General features: G+C 47.9%; 1 protein-coding gene across 1 annotated transcript in view; it reads right to left on the bottom strand.

Moving 5' to 3' along the window:
- Nucleotides 1-2,723: 2,723 nt before the first annotated feature.
- Nucleotides 2,724-11,477, bottom strand: part of C7H3orf70 (chromosome 7 C3orf70 homolog) — a 47,955-nt gene continuing 39,201 nt past the window's right edge. The window contains exon 2 of the mRNA XM_075607101.1: nucleotides 2,724-9,566. Coding sequence (XP_075463216.1) covers nucleotides 8,998-9,566 — 569 coding nt within the window. The 3' untranslated portion in view covers nucleotides 2,724-8,997. The remainder of the gene's footprint in view (nucleotides 9,567-11,477) is intronic.

Genomic DNA, 11,477 nt, shown 5'->3' with positions numbered 1-11,477 from the left:
TTACTCCACACCTGGCTCCCTGGCTGTGCGCCATTCGTTTTTTCCTTCTGTCTCTATCTGGATTTCGGATCCCTCATGGCTGGCACGCCTGTCCACCACCCCTGGAGATGACGTGAGTGGGTTCTTTATGGTTTTTAGACTTTCATGGTTAAGTTTGACAGTTGTCATTGAGGACTTACAAGTCTTTATTTACCACCCACTCCCACTGGTATCTCCAGGGTAAAATGTTTATCAATCATTGAATTGGATGGAGTCGTCCTGGGTTTGAGCACCCTATTTTTCTCATTTACTTTTTCGTGTAGCACCGTTATGTGCTTTTTATATACATTTATATTTTTTACATGCTCTACTAAAGATTTTTTTTAAGTGAACTCTTGCGCTGGTATTCTCTCTCCTTCACTATTCTCTCACGTTGATGTTTTGAGGCATTAATCTATACTAGCTGCATTTTCTTCACATATTGAGCCTATATTTGGCTAATTGTGTACGACTATCCGTTTTGAGCGCACCTTTATCCATTTTCTCACTGTCAATCACAAACTGGAAAATAGCGCATTGGAGAAAGCACATACTGTAGGCAGAAGACTGGCCTGGTTACTGTACTACTGCAAAACCAATATCCCGTCTAAAGAAAGATCCCAAATATTATGCTACCCAAGTGTAACGTCTCAACCTCTCCGGTGTGAGCGAAATGCAGTCACAAACTTTTGATGGTTTCCCCCCCCCCCCCAAATTTGATTAACGGAGTAACATTTCGCTGTGGCCTAAAATAAAGTAGCCAAAATCGCACATTTCCACCATCGATTTGCTGTTTGGACCCAACTTCGGGCGCTGACAGGAGGGGGAGAGGATTGCGGTGACCGCCAGGGCTGATGCTGCATTGGGAGCAGGAGAAGAGCCGCCGTAGCTGCTGGGACCGTCCCATAGCACCGTCCCACAGCACCGTCCCATAGCACCGTCCCACAGCACCGTCCCACAGCACCGTCCCACAGCACCGTCCCATAGCACCGTCCCAAGCCCAAATACTCGATAGGCCAATCAAACTGTGTTGACTGCTCCATCGGAGCGCAGAACGCCACCTTCTCAGGAAAACGAGCAGGAAGCCCACGATGAAGACACCACATCATGGGGCCCCTTGAAGCACCAGACCTCATGATGTGGTAGCTACGTCATAGGGCACTCATAGGCGAGATGAGTTAAAGGCCAGATGGACAGGTTTGGGGGGGTGGGGGCACAGATTTTGTACCATAAACAGGGCTGCCGACATGTCTTGGGCCCTGTGGCTGTGGGCTGCCCAGTCATCCAGCGTACGTCTTTGCCCCGACTCCCAGTTGCCGCCAGTTCCCAGCTCTCCCAAGCTGCAGGACCCCACTGTGACTCCCAAGCTACAGGACCCACCGGTGTGATGGAGAGGCCCACACAGCGCGGGAGAGGGAAGCCCGGCAAGAGACCAGCAGCAGCTGGGGGAGAGCTGGGGCAGCAGAGGCATGAGCCCGTCCCCAAGGCAAGTTTGTATTTGGGGGGTTTGTATGTGTTTGGGGGTGGAATTTTTTCTTGTATGTATTTGGTGAATGGGAAGTTTTTTTTTCTTCATATTTGATGGGGCGTGGGGTTTTTTGGTATGTATTTTGTGTGGGGGGATTGTGTGTGTGTGGAGCTGGGGGGGGGGGGGTGAGGAAGTGGTATTGAGTGAGTGGGGTAATTGATGGAGAGGGGGAGCGTTAGAGGTGGTGAGGGGGGTGAGTGAGGATGAGAGGGGGTAAGAGCGAGACGGAGGGGAGAGAAATACATTAGAAGGGGGGGAATAGAGGGGGCTCGTGAGGTGTGAAATAAGAGGGGGTGGACTCGGTTGTAACTCCAGTCCTGGGCCCCTGGAAATCTGTGTGCGGCCCTGATGGTAACTGAGGGAGACCATCTCTCTGCTCTTCGCCTGATATGTATTAAAACATTCACTGTTTATTTAAGAGAAGAACTATTACATTTCTGGAAAATGCACAGAGAGCATAAAAAAAATCTTATTTTATTTTAGTAGATATAAATTTTACACACAGCAATTCTCTGGGACAATCTCACCAGGTAAACAGATTCTTTCTACATTGTGCTTCAAATTGCTTTGCTTTCCAGCAAGCAAAATGCTAGATTCTGTGATCAGAGGCGTGTGAACTCGTGGCTGAATCGGCTGTGCGGGGAAGCAGGATACTTAATGCGGCGCTTAACAAGCCATTTGCTTTAAGAAATAATAATGAGATTTTCCAAATTATAAATGACCCTTTCTTCCTGCTGTGAATGCTGCTCGCCAGGTTTTAAACCGATGATTGTAGCTCTGAAAATAATCACCGGCAATTCAACTCTGGAGTCTGAGGTGAGAACGGGGGTTTGAGAGAGAAACTGATGTTTTTTTTGTGATTTTCTTTTTTTTTTCTCAATCCTTTTTTTTATATTTGCTCTAATTCTTATAATGAGGGACATGACAAATCTGAATACGGGCGTGGGCCCTGCTTGCAGTGCGGTTATCTCGGGTACCTGAAAGATAATACGTCATTGCATCTTTAAAATATGTATTTTCCGCTTTTTTTTGCACGCACACACTTTTAGCTGCCTTCCTTTTTCCTGGATGTTCCCAAAGCTTTAACCAGTTGCATTAAGGGGCTGGCAGAGCCATGCCAGAGCTGATAAAGTAGAGTCGGTAACCCATACAGGGACAGTTTCCCCCCCCCCCCCCCCCATTTTTTGGGCTTGTCAGTTTTTAGCGTGGCTGCTAAAGAAATAAATAAATGTTATATACAGTATTTGGGGGTAGATACAGTGCAGAAGGAAGGTATACCATGTACTGTTCTATATGTAGCAGTATCACTACTGGAGGGCTTTGAATGCATTTCTTTGCTAGCCATTCTGAAAGGATAACACACTGCATCGCCCCGTTTCCAAGAAGCCTATAAATCTTCTTCATTCATTTGACACTTTCACATATTTCACCAAGTTTGGTCCATAGGACAATAGGAAATTGTATTCATTTAGGTTAGGTACCGGCTATATTTGGAGTTGACCTTGATGGAGTGAGCGGGCTTCAATCATTTTTGTTTTGTTAGACAGCTGCAGCTGAATGGGCCCTTTTGTCCTTTGATTTGGGTTCTAAAGGTAGAGATCTCACTAACAAATTGCAAACGCAGGAATTCGATATTAGCTTTGAATAAATACACTATGTAGCATTGCTGGCCCTCCATAACTGAACAGGTTAACTCAGGGGGGCCAAATCCAGTCCTCAAGGGCCACTAACCGGGCATGTTTTCAAGATATCCCTGCTTCAGCACAGGTGGCTCAATCAGTGGCAGTTAGACTGAGCCACCTGTGCTGAAGCAGGGACTGATTGAGCCACCTGTGCTGAAGCTGGGATGGATTGAGCCAGCTGTGCTGAAGCAGACACAGATTGAGCCACCTGTGCTGAAGCAGGGATATCCTGAAGACCTGACCTGTTGGTGGCCCTTGAAGGCTGGAGTTGGCCAGCCCTGGTTAACCACACCACTTTGTCCTGACAATTTCTTTGTTGTTGTGTTTTTTTGTACCTGTTGTTGGACGCACTGTACGGAAATAATTTCTTACATCTGTTGCTCTCACACTGAGTTATTCAGAGGCAGAAAACACAGCACGGTTTAACCTTCAGTAAAAGGGGGCGCTCCGGAAAATAAGTGCACGCTGGCATAATCATTTCTTGGCACCCGCCGAGATAAACCTGCCGCCCTGACTTTGAAAGTATACAGGGAAGTATTTTCGCTAACCGGCTTAAGGCAGGCCGCAGGGGAAAACTCGCCGCGAGAAATTGTTAGCAGCTGCTACCAGCGATTAGAAATGTACAGAGGGAAAGAAGGGAACTTCTCTGTGAAATGACAAAAGGGTCTAGCTGTATATTTCCAATACAACGGAGTAACATCTTACATTAGGGATGGGATGCTGTCTGAGAGGTTGGGATGGGATGCTGTCTGAGAGGTTGGGATGGGATGCTGTCTGAGAGGTTGGGGATGGGATGCTGTCTGAGAGGTTGGGATGGGATGCTGTCTGAGAGGTTGGGATGGGATGCTGTCTGAGAGGTTGGGGATGGGATGCTGTCTGAGAGGTTGGGATGGGATGCTGTCTGAGAGGTTGGGGATGGGATGCTGTCTGAGAGGTTGGGATGGGATGCCGTCTGAGAGGTTGGGGAGGGGATGCTGTCTGAGAGGTTGGGATGGGATGCCGTCTGAGAGGTTAGGGATGGGATGCTGTCTGAGAGGTTGGGATGGGATGCTGTCTGAGAGGTTGGGGAGGGGATGCTGTCTGAGAGGTTGGGATGGGATGCTGTCTGAGAGGTTGGGATGGGATGCTGTCTGAGAGGTTGGGGATGGGATGCTGTCTGAGAGGTTGGGATGGGATGCTGTCTGAGAGGTTGGGGATGGGATGCTGTCTGAGAGGTTGGGATGGGATGCTGTCTGAGAGGTTAGGGATGGGATGCTGTCTGAGAGGTTGGGGAGGGGATGCTGTCTGAGAGGTTGGGGATGGGATGCTGTCTGAGAGGTTGGGGAGGGGGTGCTGTCTGAGAGGTTAGGGATGGGATGCTGTCTGAGAGGTTGGGGAGGGGATGCTGTCTGAGAGGTTGGGGAGGGGATGCTGTCTGAGAGGTTGGGATGGGATGCTGTCTGAGAGGTTGGGGATGGGATGCTGCCTGAGAGGTTGGGGATGGGATGCTGCCTGAGAGGTTGGGGAGGGGATGCTGTCTGAGAGGTTGGGGAGGGGATGCTGTCTGAGAGGTTGGGGATGGGATGCTGTCTGAGAGGTTGGGGAGGGGATGCTGTCTGAGAGGTTGGGGATGGGATGCTGTCTGAGAGGTTGGGGAGGGGATGCTGTCTGAGAGGTTAGGGATGGGATGCTGCCTGAGAGGTTGGGGATGGGATGCTGTCTGAGAGGTTGGGGAGGGGATGCTGTCTGAGAGGTTAGGGATGGGATGCTGCCTGAGAGGTTGGGGATGGGATGCTGCCTGAGAGGTTGGGGATGGGATGCTGCCTGAGAGGTTGGGGAGGGGATGCTGTCTGAGAGGTTGGGATGGGATGCTGTCTGAGAGGTTGGGATGGGATGCTGTCTGAGAGGTTGGGGATGGGATGCTGTCTGAGAGGTTGGGATGGGATGCTGTCTGAGAGGTTGGGGATGGGATGCTGTCTGAGAGGTTGGGATGGGATGCTGTCTGAGAGGTTAGGGATGGGATGCTGTCTGAGAGGTTGGGGAGGGGATGCTGTCTGAGAGGTTGGGGATGGGATGCTGTCTGAGAGGTTGGGGATGGGATGCTGTCTGAGAGGTTGGGATGGGATGCTGTCTGAGAGGTTGGGGATGGGATGCTGTCTGAGAGGTTGGGGAGGGGATGCTGTCTGAGAGGTTGGGGAGGGGATGCTGTCTGAGAGGTTGGGGATGGGATGCTGTCTGAGAGGTTGGGGAGGGGATGCTGTCTGAGAGGTTGGGGATGGGATGCTGTCTGAGAGGTTGGGGAGGGGATGCTGTCTGAGAGGTTGGGGATGGGATGCTGCCTGAGAGGTTGGGGATGGGGTGCTGCCTGAGAGGTTGGGGAGGGGATGCTGTCTGAGAGGTTGGGGATGGGATGCTGCCTGAGAGGTTGGGGATGGGATGCTGTCTGAGAGGTTGGGGAGGGGATGCTGTCTGAGAGGTTAGGGATGGGATGCTGCCTGAGAGGTTGGGGATGGGATGCTGTCTGAGAGGTTGGGGATGGGATGCTGCCTGAGAGGTGGGGGAGGGGATGCTGTCTGAGAGGTGGGGGATGGGATGCTGCCTGAGAGGTGGGGGAGGGGATGCTGCCTGAGAGGTTATGCAATGATAATTTTTAAGCTGGGATATGAAATAATAAATGGCATTATGTGCTATTAAACGCCGGATGTGTCTGACGTAACAGACATTTTCTTTCCCTACCCAAAATTGGATTTATTTGGGGTCACATGTAATGTGTGATGGTAATGAAGGAAGGTGAATGGGATTTCAATATCCTACATGTGTGCTTTTATTTAAAAAAAATAAAAATAAAAATCAGTTTGGTAGTATTAGATATTACATTTTGTTTTTAATTCAACTCTTAATTTTTCTTATTTTTAATGAGTTTTAAACACACCGAGCATTCTTTGAAGTCTATAGCAGGCTTTAGCCCACTTCCCCAGCAGTGCAAGATCTTTGTATCACTTTCCTGTTTAATCATTTGGTGCCACTATTCCCAGTACAGCAGTTTGAGCTTCAAACTGTAACAATAGAGAATATTACCTTTGTAATAAGAAGAATACATTGTAGCTGCTGAGTTACACTGACTGAGAGATTGATTGAAACTGAAAGCAGGATCATTGCTGATTGACCACGAGACAACTAATTGATTGGCAGCTTACGTCATTAGTTTTCAATAAAGGTAATCAAAGGCTGCATATATTAATATATGTTTTTTTAAAGTGTCGCTTGGACAGCCTCCAGGTGGAAGAATTTAGACTTCAAGGCAACCCACTGCAAAAGTTTGAGGCTTCTGGTCTTGTTAACCCCACTGCTGCCAGAAGTGCCAGCAACACACCTGTAAATTTATCATAATGTATTCACAGGTAATGAGCAACTTCAACATATACATAGAAAGAGCCAGGCTCAGCATGATAGAATTAAGACACTTCAGGCCTAATCACTTGAATAGGCTGTAAAGTTTCTCTTGGGGGCGAAGGGTGTCTTATGGCATAGCACCACTAAGTGAACATGGGCCTTGTCCCATGCATGTATGCAGGAGATACTAAAATCAACCTCTAAAGACCTACAGTATATACTCTTATAGAAACATTGTGGACCCCTTTTATAAGAAGACACGTGATATAAAGGATTAACATTTTAGCCACTTCGGCATTCCTCAGGATAACAAAGCCAGTCTAAAAATGGGCCAACACAAAACATGTTTGTGCCACAATTACAGCTGTACGGTGTTGCCAGACAGAGTAACAACACCCTCCGCCATACTGTACGTACATGGTATAACTACCTCCGCAGGAACCAATTACTTTTGGAACCAGGAGAACTTGGCAAACGGAAACCTATAATCATCGCAGACACGGATGCATACGGCTTCACCTGCAGTCCAGAACAAAACAGGTTTCCTATACTTGTTAATACTGTTAAATATGAATACACTCACACCAGGCATCCTTCACCGTAATTTGCAGTGAGTGAAGAAAACAGCACAGACGGGCTTCCGACGCGCACAGAATGTATTCTAAAGGTTTTCGTTTTCCGCTCCCCAGTCAATTACCATCTCGCCACCACCCATGGTTCTCGCTTTTCCTTTGAAGAGGTGCTGCTCTTAAAAAGGTCAGCAAAACCTAATTGCCTCATAATTGACTCTGGCTGCATTCATGCATTCAGTAATTGCAGAGCGAGGGAGATGGGGGTGGGGGGAGGGAAGCAGAGCAGCACCTTCCCGTGTTGAGCAGGTATCCTTTCCACTTATCTGGGTAGGTTGGAGATGAGAAACCATGCAGCTGAAGTGGGTAAGCACAAGGCATTGTTATGGCGATAAGGAAAGCCATTTAAATAGCGTGATCAACCTCCATCAGCCACCCCCAAATAATCTGATAAGAGGGAAGCGAGAAGGTTGCAAGTCTCTACATATAAAGGCTGGCAAACGCAGGCCTCCCTATTGGGGAGGCCCTTCATCCAGCAGTGGATGGAGAGGGGGATAGTGATCTATATCCTACTGTATTTATATATCACACAATAAATACTGTATAATAATCTTCACATTCCGGTCTCCAAATATCTGCTGAAGACCCATCTCTTTAATGGAACATCTACTCTCCCCTAATTGATATACCAAGTGCTCTGTCCTTCCTATGTTATCTCCTCTCCCTTCCTTTGGTAGAACATCCCTTATTACATGTTAAATTGGTGGCCCAGATGCAGAACAAATAAATGTAAAAAAAAAAAAAAGGGGGAGCACTTTTCATCCTTCTAGGACAAAGGACCCCAAAAAGTGTATGATTTGTGGGTTCGGGCTCCAAAACGGGAACTTTAATGGCATGGTGTTGTGTTTGAGAGCGATCATGCGAGATATCATATGCAACTAGGAACCTTCCCTTTACGGAGGCTCACTGCACACGTGAGGGAGATAATAATATAGGCTGGCTCATATTCATTAAAGCATATCCAAAAAGGTCCTGAAATGTGACCAGTGGTTCCAGTACGATGCAACTAGGCGTTAAAGAAACCCCCTACTTGTTTTATTTACAAAGCCCAGACTACCCCCAATGTACAGTATTTCTTTATACACGCTCTACTTTTTTTAAAGAAACAATGATTGTATAAAAGTAATCGTTTTCCACATTAGAGCATACATGTGGTATATAACAATCTCCCTAAAGGTACAGTCCAAAGATCATTACCTTAACGTTGCAAACATTTGTAATACTCGTACAACAAAATGTACTGTGCTTTGATTTCAAACACACTTCAGCCACTGGATAAAACCTAAACTCTGGAATATGCTTTAATGAATATAGAAGGTTTGACAGGCACAACAATTCTGGTCAGTGCTCTGGGATGCTTTATTCCATTTATTTTCTGGGGGAACGTCATGGGCCGTATACAATGAAGGATTATAGATAGAGGAGGGCACAGCAGTCTTTGCAAGACCTTACCTTGATAAAGGTTGTATCCGAAATGTTGGAATTTTGGATGTGTCCTGCTCTATAGCCTTCATTGTATATTACCCCATTGGGCCGCTCAGGAAGGCCTCTCTCGGCAGGAGCCTCAGCATTACTTTATTTTCTATTTCCATGGACAACTACTATTCTTTAACAAGTCATGGACAGGCCATCACTCATATTTTGATCCCTTAGTTCTGCATGATTTATGGATATCTGTAGTTGTGCAAGATTTCCCTAGCTTGCATTGCTCTGTCCCAGGGCAGGACTTGATCCACTGCCACAGCTCAATCCACTCCCAGCCTGCCGCTCACACGGTGGTTTCTATAGTCTCTATTACCTCCAGGTCAGTTTTGGATGGGGACACAAGTGGGCAGTTCTCCTGCCCCCAGCTGCTGTCTGGACTGCAGTCCTCTTCTGAACTCAGCTCTGCTCCTTCCTCTGTGTCATCGTCACATGATTCCAGGTAGGGGACCCCCACCGCATTGATTCCAGAGTCCTCCGAGCTAGAAGGGGAAGAGCAGTGGTCTATTTTCGGGCCCTCGCTATCTTTGGGTGCATAGGCCACCTGTGGGAGCACCCTCTCGGGCCTGGTTCTGTGACATGGAGGAGGAGGCGCCGGCGGCTGCTGACGCTGTACATAACACATCTTCCCGTTGATGCACTTCACCTGGTAGTTGTCCAGGAAGAGGTCTGAGATGGTGCAGTAACGGGGAGACTCCGGCAAGAATGGGGGCTGGAAGGAGGAGGCCACCTTCAGGAAGTGCTCGGCCAGCGAGACGGAGATCTGGATGGTGTTTGTCTGTTCCCGCGGCCGAGCTGGAATCTCAGTGCTCGGGAGCTGCTCCACAGGGGTCATTGGCTGGTACACGTACTTGCCTGCAAAGACAGAAAACGGAGAAGTGGGTCGTGTACAGTAGATGAACAAGAGCCTTCTGCCTTTGAGCTGCAGTTTTAAATGTTACAAGTATTTTCTCATAATACTGCACAGAACTGATTTATTTAAAAAAAACAAAAAAAACACATGTAGGATATTGCTTGAACTGCAGCTTTAATGGTGCAATTCTTCCATAATGAACTAGTTGGCAATAACATGTTTGAGAAGTTCTAGTATCTTTATTGGTCCTGGAGAGATGTCGGTCTTTACATTGTGGGTGCTATATAAATAGTCTGCTTTACCAAAACAAAAAAGAGACAGTACAGGAAATTATAATACAATATATGCAAAGAAAATCAGACTATAGGAAAGGAAATCCCTGCCCCACAGAGCTTACAAATCTAAGTAGCATCCACATTCTTTATAAATGACATTGTGTAGTAGAAGAAAAATGTGCGATTTGCAAACACTATAGTTTGATCTATAAAGGTGACTGCCGGCAGGGGGCCACAGGGAAAAAAAGGTTACGACCCCCCTGCCCTAAAGGGATTCCTGCAATTTTCAGGTCATTTGAAAATTGCACCAAATACAGAAGAACTTAAAATGCATCTGATCTCAGACGCACTATTAGAGAGGGTTGGGGTTCCTTACAATGCATCTGATCTCAGACGCACTATTAGAGAGGGTTGGGGTTCCTTACAATGCATCTGATCTCAGGCGTGCTATTAGAGAGGGTTGGGGTCCCTTACAATGCATCTGATCTCAGACATGCTATTAGAGAGGGTTGGGGTTCCTTACAATGCATCGGATCTCAGACGCGCTATTAGAGACAGTAAAAACAAAAAACAAAACTGTGCGCTACTGCTGCGGCACAGTTTATTCGAGCATTTGCCCGTTCTGTGCCGCAGCAGTAGCCTGGCGCGCGCCCGAGTGTGACGGGCGCGCGCCGAAGCAGCGGAAGAGCGCCCTCCGATCGGGGCGCTCTCCCTACCGCTGCCGGGTCCGCCGGGTCCCCCGGAACCCCCTGCCGCTGTCCCGCGATCGCGGGACACCAGGGCTCCCTCGGGGAGCCCCTGGACACGCGTGCAGGGGGCGCACGCTCCCGATGACGCGTGACCGCGCGTCTATGACGCGCGGCACGCCGAGGGGCGGCCACTAGCAAGCCGGGAGATTTCCCGGCTTGCGGTACCGACCACACTTCAATAAAGTGTGTCGGTAGTGTACTACCTAACTACCTATAAAGTTTAAATGTATAAATATATACAGTGCAGTGACTATACCATCAATTTAGTGATAAAATTTTTTTATAAAAAATTAAACCACAACTGCCACAGTGAGATAATTATACATTAAATAATAAGTGCCACATAACCGTGTTGGGGATAATGGCGTCTGCAGCTGTAAATGCAGGGGTGGCTCAGCACCCCACACACACTAAGAGAATGGAAACAAAAGAAAACAGCGCACAACGCCAAATAGTGAAGCAAATTCAACAATATATTATAGAATTAAAAAGGGGGTAATATATCTGCGTACATGAAAAAAGTTGGTAAAAGGCATGTAGTGTGTATCTCACTGTTTACCACTCGGCAGCTGTTAACTGTAGAATCGGGTGCTTGCTTCCCTCTGCTGATGCAGCTCAGTTGATTCTGGGGCAGGACGTCAGTCTTTCACTCCCAAGGGGATTTCCCTTCATGCAGCCAGGTTCAGCAGCTGGTACTGGGGCTCGGTGAAATCGCTCCTGCTTCCTGGCCGATATGAAGCTGCTCCTGTACCTCGGCAGGTGTATCCTCTGCACAGAGGTTAAAACGCAGCTTGCTGGGGTGCCCTCAGCGTGCCACGATGCCGCTCCGTCGCGGGACGCTGTGTAATGACGTCACTGTCTACACAGCAGTGGTGGATTCAATAGGGAA

The sequence above is a fragment of the Ascaphus truei genome, chromosome 7 (genome assembly GCF_040206685.1).
Source record: "Ascaphus truei isolate aAscTru1 chromosome 7, aAscTru1.hap1, whole genome shotgun sequence".
Classification (NCBI taxonomy): Eukaryota; Metazoa; Chordata; class Amphibia; order Anura; family Ascaphidae; genus Ascaphus; species Ascaphus truei.
The sequence above is the reverse complement of the archived record's forward strand: the minus strand, read 5'-3'. Positions and strand labels throughout refer to the sequence as shown.